Below are 19913 nucleotides of genomic sequence, written 5' to 3'. Positions count from 1 at the left end.
AGTGTCAGTCCGCCTTGGTGGGCTGGTTTACCACAGAATGAAGCTGGTAAAGTAGTAGTAATTGGGGTAATTTTGCAGGTCTCTTCACCTGCCGTTTTCTACACAGATACTGATTTTCTTTGAAACATTAAATGACCCAATGCCTTCTAGTTACTTTGCATCTCTTCTTGAATACTGCAAGAATTACTTTTTTTTTTTTTGAGGAACAGTGTGATTTCTTAGGAGCCAAAAACATAATTCTTGTCTGTATTTATGTGGTCTGCTGAATTTTTATAAATAATTGTGTGTCAGTGCATCTGAAAGTACAGGTAGGAGGGCTCGTATCTTACTTCTCTTCCACTCTTCTACTGTTAGGTAGTCCTTTAAACACCGAACTTCCTTGCTATTTTTACAGCAATATGTAGATGTAGGAGTAAAATTGGAAATACTTTTCAGATGCCTAAAAAGAAAGGGAGAACAAACTCCCTAGGACTTGCTATAGGTCTTCAGCTGACTTCTTGTGATGTGTAAATCCCAGTCTGAAAACTTTTTTAGGTAAGACTAACAAGGACAGAATTACTCGATTTGGATTGTTTTTGAAATACCTTTTTTTAAAATTTGTCTTAGTAAGTTTCACGGTATAACTTAGAAACACAAAAAAATAAATATCTTTGTTACATCACTTGGCTTTAAAAATAGTTTCCTGTTTTTAATGTGTTAAGATAATGTGGCCAGAGTGCAGTTTTGGTCTTTGCCATGGTCGGTGTTTTAGAGACTAGAATTGTTTTTATGGCATGGCTTAGCTGTTTGCCATCATCTGTGGTGAGTGTAATATACAAGCTTTTTTTCCAGTTTGTTTTTTTTGCTATGACTTCATGTCAGTGTCTCTGTTCAATTATAGCTTTGATATTCTTTTTCTTGCTCTGAGCAATTTTAAATGTTATCATTGTGTTTTTTTCATGCAGCTGACCAAGTCTCATCGACAAGGTCACATGGTGAAAGTAGACTGGCTGGACAGACTGACCTTTAGAGAAATAGAAATGATCAATGAGGTAGGTCATCATACATCAGATTTGTCTTTTTTTTTTTTTTTTTTTTTTTTAAATCTTGCTGATATTGAAGCTTTGCTTGCCTAGGAGACTAACTCTGTGTACTTGAGCTGTTTTTCTTCAACCGCCAGTATATATGATAAAAGGAAAAATAATTCTTTAGGCTCCCAAATTTGATTTTACTTGGACAATAATGAGAATAATAGAATGGTTTGTGTTGGAAGGGACCATTAAAAGTCATCTCCTCCGACTCCCCTGCAGTAAGAAGGAGTATTTTCAACTAGACCATATTGCACAGAGTCCCATCCAGTCTGACCTGGTATGTTTTCGGGGATGAGACTTCTACCACACTTCTCTGTGCAACCGGTGCCAGTGTTTCAAAGCCCTCATCATAAAAAAGTTCTTTCTTGTATCTAGTCTGAATCTACTCTTCTTTAGTTTAACACCATTGTCCCTTATGTCCTGTTGCTTCAGGTCCTACTGAAAAGTATGTCCTTGTCTTTCTTACAAGCCCCATTCAGGTGCTGGAATGCTCCTATAAGGTCTTCCTGGAGCCTTCTCCAGGCTGAACAGCCCCATATGTCTTACCTGGTCTTCATAGGAGAGGTGCTCTAGCCCTCTGAGCACTTTTGTGGCCTTCTCTGGGCCACTCCAACAGGTCCAGGTCTTCCTTATGCTGAGGACTCTGGAGCTGGACACAGCACTGCAGATGGGGTCTCACCAGGGCAGAGCAGAGGGGCAGAATCACATCCTTTGCCCCGCTGGCCACAGTTATTTTGATGCAGCCCAGGATACAGTTGGCTTTCTGAGCTGCTAATGCACATTGCCGGCTCATGTTCATCCACCAGAATAGACAGCTGTCATACAAGTTTTCAGCTTCAAGTGAATTTGATCATGGAAGACAGCATCTTTTAATAATACGGAACTGCTTGCAACAGTTTTTAATAAATTAGAATAGTTTAGGACAAATGCTGTTAGGTATGACTAACTTAACACTAGGATTTAGATTGTGATGGAAGCTTTTTGGACAGATAGTCTGTTCTCTGATTTTAGACATGTTCAGCTTTATTTGCCTTGATTTTGGGTGCTAAGGAAAAGCACTTGTAAGATTTAAATAAATATATAAAAAAAAAGTAAGCATAGAACTCAATGGATGTTAACCCTCATTGAGTAAAATCACACCCAAACTATTAATGTATTTTACTGATCTTGCACAACACAACTCCATCCTTTTCTGCTTTGCACTCTGAGATTTTTCTTGTCTTGTTTATAATTAGACCTCTGGGAAGCAGATTAATTTTTAACTTAAATTTTTTTTCTTTAAAACCCTTACTAATGTGTTTGTTTTGTTTTGTTTTTTTTTTTAGATCTCAGCCTGTCTCTTTTTTTCTTCTTTTACCCCCAGCTCTTTCCTTTTCTGTAAAACTCCAGAAAACTAAAAATATTGGATTCTTCCAGCTGTGCCTTAAAATAAACTGCTTTGACTGTCCTGGAACGTCAATCCATTATTAGTGCATGAAATGAATTTGGGTTGCTCCTGATTAAAGGGGTTGCTTTTTTTTTTTTTTTTTTTTAATTAATTATATGTTTCTGGTGGTGGTTATCTGTAACTTCTTTCTTATTTTCCAACTAGATTTTAAAATTCTAAACACTTTTTTTAGGTACAGCATTTCAAAAGCACATACAGGAGCATATCTTCCTCTGAGATTGAATGAGGAGCAAATCTAATCTGGGTTGTCCAAGTTTAATTTGTCTGTTTCATGCTTCTGTCTAAACCAACATTTTTTATTTCTTTTTTCCACATCTTCTGGTTTTTTTACTCTAACATGCATAGCCGTGTTTAATTAAAAAAAAAAAAAAATCCAAGAAACCAACACAAAAGATCCCTGCTGTCATTTGGTCATTCTTCATTGCCTTTTGACAGACCTTGAAAGCCACTGGTGAAGACACTGTGATTTTATTTCTTACATGTGAATGTTTATCATCAAGTGGGAGTGGAAAGAAATAAGAATGTCAGGAAGAAGATGACATGGTCTCCAGTGGTGGTGTGAAATGGTTAACAGAACAATTGATGCAACATCTGATAATCTAATGAATCAGTTACAGCAGAAAGGAAGTAGGTTAATTGCTGCACTGAGAATGCTGACTATTGATGCACTTCAACATATCACACACATCTCTCATGGTTCTCTTTTTCAGAGGGAAAAACGAAGTTCTAATTTTATGTACCTGATGATTGAATTCCGTTGTGTCAAGTGTGATGATAAAGAATATGGAATAGTTTACTACGAAAAGGTACGTGCCTTGCAGGCTTTATAATCTTCCTTAAAAAGCAACATACACACCTAAAATGGGTAGGTTTTTCTCCTGAGGTGAAATAGCTGCTTCAGGGTACCTGTAGGCAGCTGTCAGTGGCAGCTGTTTATGTGCACACAAATCAAAAAGTATAGATGCAACAAGATTGCAGAAGTCAATCATTCATGTAATGCAGTTCAAGATTACAGAATTTAATAAGTGTGAGTGATTAAAAACTTTTTGATTTATGGTTCCTTCAGTCATCCAGCAGTACTTTCCGAGTACCTGTGTGTAGAATTATGTCTTCTATCAGGAAAGAATGTACCTGTATGTATTGGTAACTTTATAAAAGGTAAGTCATTAAAAGTTTGCACAGGAGCAAACATTTTCTCTGAAATGAACAAATAGAAAGTTTTAGTCTTTCAAGCTGAAAATACTTTGGAAAAAGACATCTGGATTTGAATGTTTTGCATCTCTTCTCTCTGATCACAAAAATACATCTCCAAAGCAGTGTCCTTGGTGTTATTTTTATGAGTTCAAGTTTAATAAGAACAAAGGATTAACAGTGAGTGTAACAGACATAAGTTTGGCATTGAAAGGCATAATCAGTACTTCTATGAACCTGAGCATTGTAGAAGGACACAGAGAAACAGAAAAAGCAGTATATCTATAATCTGGATAAATAAAAATGGTCAGTTATTGCCTTGTAGAATTTTCAGCATGTTGAGGTTCATAAGAATTTGGAAAGTTACTGAATAATGCAACTTTATGGAAAAGCAAAAGAAGGTAGAAAAGGAGAATGGAGGCTTGTTTAGAACAGAGGGACTAAATTCAGCATCATCTGAGAACTGAAAACGTGTAATTCAGTACAGAAAATGTTAGTACAATAGAAAATAAATTACAAGTATTTCTGTTTATGTAGCAACATTACCAGTTGACTTGAGCAGCAGAACTGTGATACAACTTCAGATTCTAGAAAAAGGCAGTGAAAGATACAGTAATAAATTGTAAAAATTGGTGTGGGGAAGTTGTGTGTGGTGGTGAGTGTTTTGGTGTTTTGTTGCATGTTTCTGTTTTTTTTGGGAGGCTGGTTGGGTTTGTTTTTTTTTTGTGGTGGTTAGGTATTTTGTTCATTTGCTCGTGATGGTTTGGCTTGGTTCTTTCTTTTTTCAGTTTTTTCCCCTAGTGTTTATTGTAGTGACATTGTTTGCTTCATTATGACTGCCTGTCTTGATAAACTGTTACAGAACTGAAGGCTTGTTAAAAATCTCTTAAAATCTTGATGAAACTCTGTGGTCTAGACAGGTGTCTAGGTTAACAGCTTGTCTAGCTTCCTGCCTGAGTGTCCAGGCACATCTTCAGCATTTGTTTAAATGAACTGTAGTTGACAATGTATCTCTCCCCACCTCTCTAAGTCTTTTGGCCTTTAGCTTGTTTCATAGTGCTTTCACAGACTTGTAGAAACCAGCTGTTGTAGTGAATACATAACTCTCGTGCCACAAAATTGGAACGAAATATACAATGGGTCAGATTCCTTCATTAAACAAAAAATTAAGTTATTTAATTCTGTGCAAAAAATGAAAAAAAAACATTCTGGAGAGCATAATTGAGTTTGATCAAAACACTGAAACATTTCACTAACCATTAGCTTTTGATGTTACAATGTGCTGAACTTCTCACAGGTGTGAACTGATGAGCCTGGCTTGTGGCTTGGTGTCCTCTTGACTCTTATTTTTGTAGTTGAATGTGAGATTCCTAAAAAATATTTCTTTCCCTCACCTCCAGAAAACCTACCGTTATAGATTCATTTTTCCTGATTTACACAAACAACTTGTCATCATGATGATTTTACAGTTGTGCCAGGTGAGAGGAAGAAGGTTCAGACCTCAAGCATGCATCGTTATTCTAACAGATGTTTGTGAGGCGTATTAAAAGCGCGTGGAGCAAAATGAGTATGAGTGGGCAGCTCCTGTGGAAATAAAGTAATAGAATTTGTAATATTACATATTAAAGCTATAACTAACTGCAGGCTGATGGATCTGTTGTTATGAAGTAGCTTTTCAACAAATTCTTGACCCTTTTCTGGCAGCAGTAGGAAACGGTACATAAATTAATGTCTGTCTTCTCAGTTTTGTCATGCTTCCAATTAAAGTGCACAGTACACATACCCAGCATCACCAGCCTGCTGTGTTGAGTCTAATGAAGAAGGTTCTGTTGTCACCTGCCTGTGACTGATAGTCAGAGTGTAGATTACTTGTCACACTTTTGTTGATAAATTTGTTTTCAAGTGTTTACGAAGAACGAGCCTGTTAAACAGTGGCTGATAGAATTTGAGATTCTTTTACTCAACATCCAATTATAATGAAGTAGCAGTGGCTTTGTCCATGTTCTCTGTTAACTTAATTTTAATATGGCTTTCAAGATGTGAAGGATAGCAGTCTGCTAGTAATGAGAACATTGCTGCTTATTCTTCATTTAGGCACAAATACAGTGTGACTTTCCAAGTGCAAATAACATCAGCATTTATTATAAGCATGGTTCTGTGCAGGTTTCAAGTGAAAGCTTTGAATAAATAGATTGATTGCTCTACTACATCTAGTTTATTTATTTTTTTTAAAGTATTCTCATTATCAGAACCTTTTTAATGACTTGAAAGAAAGAAAAAGTAGTATCTGTAGCCTTGGGTGTCCATTTACTTCTTGTGTGGGAAAAGTTATATCCCATTGGTGTTTCTTGAAATAATGTTTTGACTAAAGAATAAGTGGAACCTCCTTATTTATTGATGTTGTTGAACTGATTTTTTAGAAAAGTGGGGAAGAGCCTTGCTGGTTCAGAAAAATTGCTTTTTTTTTTTTTTTTCTTAAATACACTTTATATAAAATGAAGTCACACGCACTGACCTTGATGTAGCTCTAAAACTCTGTAACAGTATTTTAAAACAATTTAATGCACTTTAGTATTCATGTTGCTGTTGTTTCCCTATGGTAAAACAGCAGGTCCTCTCACGCTGTGCTTGCAAGTGATGCAGCCGAGAGAAGCAAATTTACAGAGTAAAGAGGTTGCTAAAGGCCCAGTGCCTGCACTGTCGTCTTATGCTTGGGACTAGTGTTAAGGAAGTCCTGTGAGCTGGATGACTGTTGGCAGTTGGGAGCAGATTAAGTTTTCTAAAACTTCCATGGTGTGAACTAGAGCTTACTGAATGTGGCTAATCAGGAGAGACACTTCCAAAAGGTCACCCTTGAGCAAATTCAGATGCTAATTTAGAGTTGACCCACAGGCATTGGCATGGTTTAGTAAGCTCTTATAGTCAGGTTTGCATGTGATTCTCTTCAAGTCTGACTCAGAATTAGAGCTGCCGGTTAATCTCATTGGAGGGCAAGTTAAAACAACTGATGTCAGTCCCAGGCTATCTAATGGCATCGTGCTCTTTTGAGGAGTTTGTTGTGAAAATGTTCATTCCTGACACAGTAGCTCGTCTCACAAGTGTTTGGCAAAATATGTATAGCAAGTGTGGGTTCAAGCTTAAGAATGTGTTCTTAAATACAGCAGAGCACTGGGAACACAGTTTACTAGTGCTTGAGCTGAGTAGAGATTTTCAGCTTGACTCTTCAGCATAGTCTTAACTGTGTTTCATAAGAGAAGTTTAAAGAACAATCATTATAATATTTGTTTTGAAAGGTTAAAAATAACCATTATGCCAACAATGAATTTAGAAGTTATACTTTTAACACTTGTATTGGAAAAAATCCCCAATCTTTGTTTTAGAGGTTACTATAAACATTTTTACATAAGGCATTGGAAGGCTTTCCACATTTTTTGGTTTTGGAAGTAAGGAAATTTTAGGCAATTGTGCTTTTGTCATTTTTATCCTAGTAAGTTCTTACATAGGTCTGTGGTTATAGGGTAGGTCCTCAATTTTTATCAGCCTAAAAGCTTTGTCAAACTCTTTACAGCTATTTTGTCTGAACTTTTCCACTGAGAGAAAGATGTAGTATGGGTATTACTGCTACTTGTCCTTGGAGAATCCACTTGGGATATGAATGTTATAAATGTCTCAGTAGGAGTTTGAATACTTACAAGTGAATCCACTCCCATGTGAAGTTTTTTCCTACAGTGCTTTTATGTGAGGAGTCTAAATGGAGTGGAAGCTTGTTTGTTACTGTGGCATTGGTAATCCTTTGCTGCTTTGTAAAGATGTCAGATTGCAGCCTTACTGTGGTTTTGATTAGGAAGGTAACTAATTAATAGATAGAAATGGGTCTGTCATCTCTTGTCGTCAGATATGTTTATTTTCAGAATTATTTTTCCTTCCAAACAATTTCATTGGTTTAATGTAATTTGACTTTGTGAAACTAGGATAACATTCCATCTGATGAGATTGCAGAGGTTTTAGTACAGTGCAAGTGCTGATCTGGCCGTGTGGCTCTGACTCAGTTCAGTTCACTGTTGTGTTGATGCAGTAGTATTTTATTATAATAGAGATACTTTGGAAATGCTAACTTCATTATTGAGGCAGTATAATGAAACAGAAACTGTAAGCAAATGTCCTCTTTGACTGGTGTTTGCATGAGTATTTTATCCTGGTTGTGTTCTGGCCTCATCATCAGCCACAGCCAGCCCATATGGATATTTCCCTTAACTAGGAAGGATGTATATGTAGTTATTATTTAAACTGTAAAAATTATTATTTTGAGAAAGATATAGAATGCATAATAAATGTAATAGAAGTGTCTTCCTGAACATACATTTTAATAATAAGACAACTTTTGCTTTAGTCAGGGAAAAAACATAGCTGAAAAAAATATTTCATCTGGTAGGTTAATGGCAGTTTTAACTCCTATGTCTTGTTGGTGACTTGTTCTTTCACTTCATACAAGCCCCTCAATTATTTGAAAGTTACCTCTGGAAAGTATAAGTGCAAAGCTATTCCAAGAGGCATATGTGATTGGAAAAGTGGGAGGGAAAAAAAGGAGGATAGGGGCAGAAGCAAACCTGAACAAGTTACCTCAAAACTTAAATTATTGAGGGAAATGATGGTACTTTAAAAAAAGCAAACATCTTATTCTCAGCTGAATTTTACTCCAAAATAAATGAGGACAATCTAAGTATAAGTATAGCATAGCATACTTTATTCTAGTGTTATCTTGCTTTTTTTCTGTTTTACTGTTTTCTACTATCTTTAAAGATCATATCAATGCTTAGCTAAACTTCTGAGGTAAAAAAAAAAACCAACAACAAAATCAACAAATGGCTGGGTGCAACTGGAAGAAGGAAAACAGGGTTGTTGTTTCTGTCATGTGGTGACAGGGTTTGTATTTATTCCTTCTTCCTGGTTCAAACAGGCAGCTTTTAGCTTCTCCTTACCCTTATTTATGCAGCAACAGGTTAGAATCCCCTAAGGAAAACTTAACAGGGCTCTGCTCCACGCATCACAACATGAAATTCTAGAAGAGACTGTCGTGCTCCATGTAAGACCTGTGATAGATAAGCACATGCATATCTTCCTAAATCCATCTATATTGAAATAGTAGGAGGTATTTTTTGCAACACGTTTGTTATTTATAGGAAATGGTTTGGTTTTGGTGGATGTAAGACACTGTTTAGTTTCTTTTTGTGCTTCTAAGGACATGTTAAAAAAATGGCAAATTTCTCCATTCACCTGTATGCCAGCCTGGTAGTGAGTTGCCAGCCTACAGCTGAACTATCATCTGTCTTTGTTTATTATCTGACAAAAAAATAACAATAATAATAATAATAAAAAAAAATCCATTTCTTACCGTCTGTTTTCTCCTTTGTAACTGCCAAAAGTCAGCAAGGAGCTATTCCATTGTTCTTTCATTATAGTATATAATTCACAATGCTTTTGCATGATATGTTCTTTTTTCCCTGAAATGTGAGGTGTTTATTATGCCTGTAACTTTTTATCTTTCAGGATGGTGATGAGTCATCTCCAATTTTAACAAGTTCTGAAATTGTTAAGATTCCAGATCCCCAGATGTCGATGGTAAGCATGCTCCATGAAGTGCAATCTGTATTACAATATTTTTGTTTTCATAAATGAAGATGAAAGCTTGCCTATAATGCTGTCTTCAGTATTTTAATACTCCAGCGTGAAGATGAATTTGACCAGTTGAGAAATATCTTTGGGTTTGACTTTTTATTTTTGCTGCTGGTGCTAGAATAAAATACACAAATTGTTTTAATGCTTATGTTAATCTCCTCCTTTCCATACCTAATGTGCTTGCTTCTGAGGTGCAGGAAAGCAGAAAAGAGAGATAGTTGGGAAAAGAGGTCAAGAGGGTGGGAATATAAGGTAGGAGGGAGCTGAAGAAATTGAATATAAAGGAAGGTGCAGTAACTCTTCGTCACTTTACGTGTTAAAATATTTTCTCCCTACACTCTCTTGTATGTTGTCTTTCATGTAGACAGTGCCTAAGTACAGTTCTAGAAAAGATTTCCATTATTGTGGATGCCAATTCAGTGGGACTGGTATTGGCAGCTTTGGGAACCTTAATGTAAGTGGGCTTCTACTGGCAACACTGTTTGAGCACTCTGTAATCTAACACTGCAAGAGCAAGTCTGATAATGCTGGAAACTGCCTTGGCTGCTGAAATCTCGTTGACACTGTGGCTCCTATTGTGGCTCCTACTGTTGCTAACATGGTATTAACAGTGGGAAAACTTTTGGAGAAGTTTTTCTTGCATACAAAGCTTTATACTGCAAACATCCTAAAAATGTTTTTAAACCAGCTGGCACGTTTGAGTGCTGTCTAAATCACGGATGTGTTGTCTGAAACGCTTGCATTTTGCAGCACTGCACCGAAAGGCAAGATGGGGTTTGTAAATTATGTGAAGTAAAAAAAACAAACCAAAACCTCAAAATCTGCAGTAACCCTCCATGTATTATTGAAGGATTTTCTTGTAAAACAACAAAAAAATACACTGTAGTTTTTGATGTGAATTTTAAGTGTCATGCTTTATTCAAGATACTGGTGACTCTGCTAGATGGTTTTACTTCAGTAAACATTTTCTCTGGAGTTTAAAAATTTATGAATACTGACTTACCCTCTGCATTTAGGAGAACTTAGTAGAAAGCAAACATCACAAGCTTGCTCGAAGTTTAAGAAGTGGACCTTCTGATCATGATCTGAAGCCTAATGCAGCTACACGAGATCAGCTTAATGTAAGTCAGTCACATGATTATAATGCATTTTTATTAGGTAGGTTGGTATTAATATATGGTGACAATTTAAGGAAAATGCAATTAATTTCAGTTTAAAGAAAGTCATTAAGTGTTTCTCAAGTGCTTGGTTAAATGGGTCTGACTCGGAAAGGAGCAGAGAGTACTTACTGTTCTTTTTTGTAAAACGATTTTTTTGGGAAAAGAATGTGTGCATGTTAAGTACATATCATTTTGATGTTAATGGTAGTCTTAAAGTAACTGTGTCTGTTTGTCTGCATGGCCAGTTCAATGAATTATGTAACTGAGGAGCTTTGGCATGATGGCATGAGGACTTTGTGTTGTTGGAAAGTTTTTTTTCTAGCTATTTTTGTGTTGTCATTTTGTACTTTGTCACAGTGTCATCTGTTAACTTGTTGCTTATGTGCCTATTGATGTATTTCAACTCACTTTATGACTGTATCTGATAGATCATAGTGAGTTATCCACCAACAAAACAGCTAACATACGAGGAACAAGATCTAGTTTGGAAATTCAGATATTACCTTACTCATCAGGAGAAGGTAAGTTGAACAATTTGCGGGGACTTAATAATGCAAGGGTGCTTCTTCTGACACTCACTCTCCCATGTTCTGTCCTTGCAGAGATAGAGCTTCAGTGTCTTAGAAGCTGGTCAAGATTATTTTGACTTTTTCTACATTAGTGATATAAAAATTGGTGACTGTAGTTTTACCTCTTAAATCATAAGAACTGGCTGTTACTATGGAAGTCTTTTTACAAACATTGACTGTCAGCTTAAAATGCCAGTGTTGCCAGTTTTTACTAAAGAGCTGCTTCTTCATCCCTTTTAGACAAGGTTTAGCATTACCAGAATAAGCAGAAGCACACCAAAAGCCCAGAGTAAATTAAATAAATAATCCCCCAGTAGTGGGCATTTTTTAGGTAGTGGTAGTTGTGGTAAAGCTGTAAGCATTGACCTTATATTTTACTTAGACCAGTTGCAGTTTTTTGTACTGTCACTTATGTGAATAAGGTTCCCCAGGTCTACGTTTTCAGAAATACAGTCCGAATCTAGTTTTAACTTAAAGTGAAACGTTAATTTCACAGTATCCTGCTTTCCAACTGTGGAATAAGCAGTTCCATAGTGCACTGGATAAAGACCTGACTGAAGAGGGAGCTCAAGGGTTGTAGTGAATGGGGCTACACCTGGCTGACCACCTGTCACCAACTGTGTTCCTCATGGTTCAGTGCTATGGCCAGTCCTGTTCAATATATGTATCAACAATCTGCATGCAGGAGTTGAATGCACCATTAGCCAGTTTGCTGATGATATCAAACTGGGAGGTGCTGTTGAATCTCTTGAGGGACAAGAGCCTTGCAGAGGGACCTAGCTAGATGGGACCACTGAGCAATATTACAAAAAAATAGGAAGTTCAAATACTGGATTGCGCACTTAGGATGGAGTAGCACTGGACACAAGTAAAAAATGGGATGGGAGAGACTGAGGAGCAGCTTTGTAGAAAGAGATCTGGGGAGGCTGGTTGGCAGCAAGCTCATAAGGAGTCAGCAGTGGGCCCTGGCAGCTCAGAGGGCAAATCCCATCCTGGGGTGCCTCAAACACAGCATCTCCAACCAGTCAACACATGGATTATCCATCTGCACTCAGCGCTGGTACAGCCTCACCTTGACATAATGTGCGCTGTCCTGGGCACCACAATGTAAAAAACTATGAAGGTCCTTGAGTGCATCCAGAGGAGGGCAGGAAATCTGGTGAAAGGCCTGTGAGGAGTGGCTGAGGACTTTGGATTTCTCTAGTTTCGAGAAAAGAAGGCTGATTGAAGCTCTACAGATTTCTGGGGAGGGGAGGTGGAGAGTGATGTGCTGAGCACTTCTCCATAGTATCCAGTGACAGGGGAGCAGTTCAAAGCTGCACCAGGGGTGGTATAGACTGGACATTAGGAAGAGTTTCGTTACCAGGAGGGTGGCTGAATACCGGAACAAGCTTCCTAGAGAGGTGTTCAATGCCCCAAGACTGTCAGCATTTAAGAGGTGTTTGGACAATGCCTTGACAGTGTGCTTGAGCTTTTGGTCAGCCCTGAAATGGTCAGACAGTTGGATTAGATGGTTATTTTATGTCCCTTCTAACTGAAATAGTCTGTATTGTGTTCTAAGTTATTTGTTTAGCTTGGCTTTTGTTCAATCCCTTTCTATTTAGGCCTTGACAAAATTTTTAAAATGTGTCAACTGGGACCTACCCCAAGAGGCAAAGCAAGCACTGGAGCTACTGGGAAAGTGGAAGCCCATGGATGTGGAAGATTCTCTAGAACTTCTGTCGTCTCACTTCACCAATCCAACAGTTCGGCGCTACGCTGTGGCCAGGCTTCAGCAAGCTGATGATGAGGTATTCATTGGTCTGTGGGTACATGTGAAAATTAGTTGGTCTCATTGACTACTTGAAATGCTTGCTACTTTTTAAGGCATTTCAGTGAATAATAGTAATGAGAAAAATAAAAAGACCTTCACTGTGATGCTGTTTGCTATAAACTCTTTATGGAGCTTAGCCTTCTTATTATGAAGTGGCACTCATTAATAATTTTCTTCGGGGGAAGAGCCAGTGATAGTTCCAACCCCCTGCCATGGGCAGGGACACCTCCCACTAGACCAAGTTGCTCAAAGTCCTGTCCACCCTGGCCTTGAACACTTCCAGGGAGGGAACATCTGTAGCTTCTCTGGGCAACCTATTCCAGTGTGTCACTATCTTCATAATGAAGAATATCTTCCTAATGTCTAACCAAAATCCATGCTCTTTCAGTTTTAAACCATTGCTCTTTGTCCTGTAACTCCATGCCCTTGTAAAAAAATCCCACTCTGGCTTCCCTTTGAACCCTTCAGGTACTGGAAGGCCACTGTAAGGTCGCTCCAGAGCCTCTCTCTTCTCCAGGCTAAACAGCCCCAACTCTCTCAGCCTGTCTCCATAGCAGAGCTGCTTCAGCCCTCCCATCTTCATGGCCCTCCTCTGGACTAGCTTCAAGAAATCCATGTCTTTCCTGTGCTGGCGGCTTCAGAGCTGGACACAGTACTCCAGGTGGATTTTAAGACAGTGCAAGGGGAGAATCACCTCCCTTGACCTTCTGGCCATATTTCATTTAATGCAGCCCAGGACATGCTTGTCTTTCTGGGCTTCAAGTACGCATCACTGGCTCATACGTAGCTTTTCGTCCACCAAGATGCCCAAGTGCGTTTCCTCAGGGCTGTTCTCAATCTATTCCCTGCCAAGCCTCTAACTGTGTTACTGTGCAGACTGTGTATTGGCCTTACTGAACTTCATGAGGTTGGCATGGGCTCATGTCTCGAGCTTGTCAGGGACTCTCTGGATGGTATCTCTTCTCTCCAGCATGTCAACCACATCACATAGTTTGGTGTTTTCAGCAAATTTGCTGAATGCCACTGTCCATGTCGCCAACAACGATGTTAAACAGTATGTATCACAGTACTGACACTTGAGGAACACCACTTGTCATTGGTTTCCATCTTCACATCGAGCCATTGACCACTACTTACTGAGTGCAATTATCCAGCCAATTACTTTTCCACTGAGTGATCCATCCATTTAATCCATATCTTTCTGATTTAGAGATGTCTTGTGGGACAAGTCCAGGTAGATGACATCATTTGCTCTGCCCTTGTCCACCTGACACTTTAACAACATTGTAAAAGGCCATTGAATTTGTCAGGCAGTATTTGCCCTTGGTGAAACCATGTTGGTTGCCACAAACCACTTCCACATTTTCCATGATCATTAGCAGAGCTTTCAGGAGGATCTGCTCCATGATCTTTCCAGACGTAGAGGTGCAAGTGTCTGGCCTGTAGTTTCCCAGGTCTTTCTAAAAAGATCCCTTTTTGAAAACAGGATATATGTTTCCCTTTTTTCCAGCCAGTGGAGACTTCACTGGATAACCACAGTTTTGAAAGTATGATGGATAGTGGCTTAGCAACTTCATCACTGGTTCCTTCAGGACCTGGTTTTATCAGGTCCCGTGATCACAGTTGTCCATGAGGTCTGAATTATCACTATGGATGTATTATCATTGTCATAATATAGAAGCTTTGCTTATTGCTCTTCGTGTCTGAGGCCAGATGGAATTCTATCAGAGCTTTAGCTTTCCTAACCTGGTACCTGGCTGCTTGGACAATGCCGAGGAGCTCCTTGTTCACCCATGCAGGCCTCCTGGCATTTTTGCCTAACTTCCTCTTCGTTGGGATGCATTGGTCCTTAGCTTATTAGGAGCTGTTCCTTGAATATTAGACAGCTTTCTTGGGCTCCTTTTCCTTCCAGGTCTTTATCCTGTGTACTCTAATAGACAGGTCACAGAAGAAGCCCAAGTCTGCTCTCCTGAAGTCCAGGGCAAGAAGCTTTCTGTATTCCCTCCTTGCTGCTCTGAAGATCTGGAACTCCACCATCTCTTGGACACGGAAGCCAAGGCTTCCCTTGGGCTTCACATTCCCCAAATCCTTGTTGGTGAGAACAAGGTCCAACATAGTATCTCTCGTCTTTCGCTCCTCTCTCATTTGGAGAAGGAAGTTATCAACATATTCCGGGAGCCTCCTTGATTACTTAGGCACTTTAGTGTTGTCCCTCCAACAGGTACTGGGTTTTTAAGTTCCCCATGAAGACCAGGGCTTGTGAATGTGAGGCTACTGCTGCCTACAAAGAACCTCATCTGCTCAGTTTTCCTGGTTGAGTGGCCTGTAGCTAATGCCTACTTGTAATGCTCCCTTAAGTCCTGACCTGTAAGCTCCCAGTTGGCTCCTCATTTATACCGAGGCAGGGCTCTATGCACTCTGGCTGGTCATTGACATAGTCAGCTTTAACAGACCCCCTTGATTAATTTTCATTTGTTTCTCCACAAGGATTTGCTGATGTACCTGCTGCAGTTAGTCCAGGCATTGAAATATGAAAACTTTGATGATATAAAAAATGGACTGGAACCCAGCAAGAGGGACAGTCAGGGTTCAATGTCAGAAAGCATGACAACATCTGGAACTAATGGTGCAGAAATAGACAGGTAAGAAGCTTAGATTTCCAGTAGAAAAGTAGAAATGTAGCATTGCAAGCCCTGAAGTTCCTTCTCGTTTCTAGGGACCATTGCATATTCAGCATCCTGATTTGTAATCTGAACTGGTGACATAGTAAAAAAACAAAACAAAACAAAAAAACCCCTGAGCTTTCACATAATGAATTTGCTGACAACAAATAGTTTAGAGAGCAAGCATTCTTAACCTTGAAGTTTTGGCCTTTGAACTTACTACATGAAAGGAAGACAAATTCTGGAGAGTAGGCAAAACACTGGCATTGCTTTCCTCTCTCAGAAGTTAGGACATCTTCAGTGAAGTTGCTTTATGAGGCTCCACTTCCCACTTCAATTGAAGAGCATGGATCTAAAAGTCTGATTAGTCTGAAATGGAAAGAATTTTTTTCCTGTTCCTGGAAGAGAAGTTGTAGGGCGAGTCCTGTGAATATAAAAGGAGCTGGGGGAACACTTTTTATTCTTGCAGGAATCCTAAAGAAAGGCAGAAATACCTGATTAATGTCCTATTAAGCAGGATGCAGCCATACTTAGTTAACTGGAGTGTCCTGTCAGTTCTTAATAGAAATTTTCAGGATTTTTACTCTTAAGCTTCAGAGTCTAATCACTTGTGTCACTAGAGTATACTTTCATATTACAAGTATACTGCTTTTAATTGATCTTGCTGCTCAGCTCTAGGGTGGGTGTCCTGGGATGCAGGGTATATTTTGAGACTGCAGTGACACTTAGACATCTGTAGAGCTGTTTGATTACTTCCTCTCAGGTAAATTTATTGTCTGTTAATTTTTTCCTTGCAAGCGTTGGAGTTGTCTACTCTGTTATGTGTAATCGCATTGCAGAGGTGAGTGTTTGCAGGTGTTGTGTATTAGCAATTTAATCTTAAGAACATTTTAAAAAAGCTTATCCTGAAAATGTGGATTTACTAAATTTCCATCCATGCCTGCTTATTTTTTATGGAAGATGAAACAAAATGCTAAGCTTCATGTAAGTGAATGTCCTTCACAGCCATAAACTTTATAGCTATCTAGGCACAGATTTTTGCCATTTTCAGGTACTGCAGCTGTCAAAGGGGCTGTTCATGCAGTTTGTTCTGAAAGAGGGATGAAGATAGTTCTTTTCCAATTTTCTGGATTTATTATGCTGTGCAAATGGAATGCATTGCTGTTTCCACAATTACTTGATTTCCTTTATGTAGTTCCCAGATCATGAATCCTGTTCCACCTGTTTCCTCGCCACCTCTACCTGCTAAGACAAAGGAGGTTTCAGACAATGAAAACCTTGATGTAAGTCAAATGTGTTACCTGGTACTCTTGATACTTGAGGCTTTTTAGTGACCTCGTACTGTTTTTAGTTTTTGTTTGTGAATATTGGGATATTTCTACTGTGTCTTGCTGCATATGTAAAGTACTCGAATAATGTAAATGCAAACTAAATGCTAAGAAAACAGAAATAGCTTAACTGATTATTTTTTTTCCACAACTGGGGGACTGGGTGCTGAATTCTTAATGAAATAAGTTTTCTTTGAAAGAAGAAAATTACTACAAAGGCTGTCACAGGCTAGTTAGATACTGACAGTGGCATGTATTGAGGTGTTTCAGAATAGATTGTTCAATGGAAAACAGTTACCCAAAGGTTTTAATATCTGCAGTCTGTTCTTCCTGTGCCCGTATTCTCTGGTGTGGGTTTCATCTATTAAATCTAAGTGAGACTCTCTATTGATTTACATCTGCCAAAGAGTATACTCAATTTATACCACCACTAGAAGAGTAAGAGAAATGGGACTGGAGAGAGAGAGAATTACAAGAACGAGACAGTTTGAGGGAATCTGATTTTAATCTGATGTGCGGTTAATTAGTCTTTGAACTAAAGATTCACTCTGTTGCAAATTTTCCTTTTTTGGATCTTAGTACTTGAGAAAGTAAGTCTCAAGTTGAGCATATTGGTAAAGATACACATTTCTTGTTAGTTGAAATATTAAACCTTGAAAAAGTAACTAAATTATGTGTATCCTCTGCAGATATGTTCCTTATGTTAAAATATAGAATATCTTAATGAGTTCCAGAACCTGTGGAGGTAAAACAAGGTAGCAAGTCCCTTTTGAGGTTGAATCTTACAGCAGTTATATTTGAGGAAGGGATAATACATGATAAATAGAAACTTGACATTGAAGATTCATGTTGGAGAAAATAATGTGCTTCTGACATGTTCATAAATACATTACAGTAGTAGCAGGTATGTTTTCATTTCTGGTGTTCTCACTGAATTTGTTTGGATTAACATTAAAACTGATAGAGTTTAAATATTAGGTTGAATTGTATTCAGCTTTTAGAAAAGAAAGTATCTCTCAAAAGTCTCTGCAAATATTTGGTGTTTTTCTCCTAAGGGCTCAGACTTCTTTATAACTTGTATTTGCTTTCCTTAAATCCCTTCCAGCAAGACCTTTGCACTTTCTTGATTTCACGAGCATGCAAAAATTCCACACTGGCAAATTACTTATACTGGTAAGTTAGAAACTATTTATTCATACTGTATCAGCATCTTAAGTCTAATTGAAATCAAAGCTGTAATGCCCAGAAGGATGTACAGCAAAAGATGGCCTGTCTTGAGAACCTCTGAATCTTGGTTTCTGTCAGGATGAAGGAGTAGATTTCAAACAATATGCATTTGAACAGAATAATTAGTAGAAGGAGACTTCTGGTTTTTAAAAAGCACAAATGTGCTTTACTAGTGGACAACAGAAGGTGATTTTGTAGTGCATTAAGTACAGTGTTTAAAAAAACCAAAAATAACAACAACTAACTATCATTTAGAAGTTGTTATCCAGTTTGTTTATGGTATGAGAAGGAGGTAAATTTCTATTCTACTTTTCTGTTTGGTTTGTGTTTATAATAGTTTTTTGACAGTGTTGACTAGAATATTAAGGTTATGCACTTCGGTATTAATCAAGGTTGTACTTTCTGAAGGTTCATGAAGTACTAAATTTTGTACTAACTTAAGAATTTTTTAGGTTCCATTTGTGATTATTCTGTGAAGACAAACAAACTGTCATCGCAGATGTGTGCTTTCTTAAGGGTGAATCTTAGTTGGGAATAGTTCCTCTAGATAGGGTAGAGGTAAGATTATGCAGCTAAGGATCTTGCCTCACTGCATTGCTTTAGGTACCAAACGAGGTGCCTGAACTAGTCATCTGTATGCCTTTTGAGTATGTGTTGGAAATAGAAGTATCTCATATGAAGAAAACTGGGGTGAATAGAGCTGGACTCTGAAAGTATGCATGAATATGTCTATTTATGTATATATATGCATATCCACAACACACAGATCTATTTACTTGTATATACACACGTATTTTAACACAGAGCTTAGATGCCCCTTACATGGCTAAACTTAAGTCAAATGATTCTCATTTGTATCCTTTGTAGATATATCTAATAATTAAAAATACCCATACACATATTCATGTGTTAATTTGCTATCAGTTTTAAGCCATGAATTAGGAAGAGTGTGATATGTGATGTAAACCTATTAAACTTATAAAACTTCTACAAGAATCCTAGCCTACCCTGAGAGCAACTCCATTTGTAAATGTCTTTATAAGTTTTAGTAGTTGATTGCTTTTTCAGTAGCCTAAATTTAGAATAAGCAAGTGCATGACTTAACTACAGTTAGTGTATATGCTTATTTTGCAGTGGCTAAAGATAATGCTTAGCTTCAGAAAGAAGTGCTGTTAAATTTAAGTGATTAAAATAATTGCAGGGTGAGTTGATGTGAGTTGATTAGCTTGAGCTTCAAATATTCTTCATTAAATTAAGTGTTAGTAGGTTAGCTTATTTGTATCATGTAGGTAGAAACTGTGCACTTAGGTTTTCCAACATCTCAGAATTTCAGTCTAAAGAAAGTTCAAAGCATCTGGAACTCTGAAGTTTTTTTCTTATGATTAAAAGCAAAAAAATGGAAGGAAAAAAAAAAAGAAAAACAAGCAAAAAAAAAAAAAACCCAACACACAAAAAAACCCCAGTTAATTTTTTTTTTTTCTTTCCAGACATCTCAATTTCTCAGTGACAAAATAAGTGTTGCAGCCACTGTTAAGAGATGGCATAGCCATAAATCCTCTTGACTGCTGATCAATTGCTCGTTTCAGCTAACCAGACACAGCACACACCTAAAATAATCAATGGAAAAAGTATGATAACCCTTGAAAATCAAACCTCCTGCTCATTCACTTGTCATTGTAAAGTAATCCTATTGTTATATTTTAATAATGCCTACAGAAGTAAGTGCTTCTGCTTTTGCTGTCTCCTCTTTGGCTGAGACACTTACCCAA

At 37.9% G+C, this 19913-nt stretch overlaps 1 protein-coding gene across 4 annotated transcripts in view; it reads left to right on the top strand.

Annotated features, from left to right (window-relative positions):
• Positions 1 to 19913, top strand: part of PIK3C3 (phosphatidylinositol 3-kinase catalytic subunit type 3) — a 73399-nt gene that overhangs the window by 9113 nt on the left and 44373 nt on the right. For 3 of the 4 annotated variants that reach the window (XM_051642147.1, XM_051642150.1, XM_051642149.1), the window contains exons 5-14: positions 945 to 1031; positions 3228 to 3323; positions 9256 to 9327; positions 9749 to 9838; positions 10401 to 10505; positions 10973 to 11065; positions 12718 to 12903; positions 15414 to 15568; positions 16785 to 16872; positions 18023 to 18090. In XM_051642147.1, coding sequence (XP_051498107.1) covers positions 945 to 1031; positions 3228 to 3323; positions 9256 to 9327; positions 9749 to 9838; positions 10401 to 10505; positions 10973 to 11065; positions 12718 to 12903; positions 15414 to 15568; positions 16785 to 16872; positions 18023 to 18090 — 1040 coding nt within the window. The remainder of the gene's footprint in view (positions 1 to 944; positions 1032 to 3227; positions 3324 to 9255; positions 9328 to 9748; positions 9839 to 10400; positions 10506 to 10972; positions 11066 to 12717; positions 12904 to 15413; positions 15569 to 16784; positions 16873 to 18022; positions 18091 to 19913) is intronic. The other variant, XM_051642148.1, reaches the window with a different exon arrangement.

Source organism: Apus apus, chromosome Z (genome assembly GCF_020740795.1).
Source record: "Apus apus isolate bApuApu2 chromosome Z, bApuApu2.pri.cur, whole genome shotgun sequence".
NCBI classification, from domain to species: domain Eukaryota; kingdom Metazoa; phylum Chordata; class Aves; order Apodiformes; family Apodidae; genus Apus; species Apus apus.
Note: the sequence above shows the minus strand (reverse complement) of the source record. Positions and strands in the feature narration are given on the sequence as shown.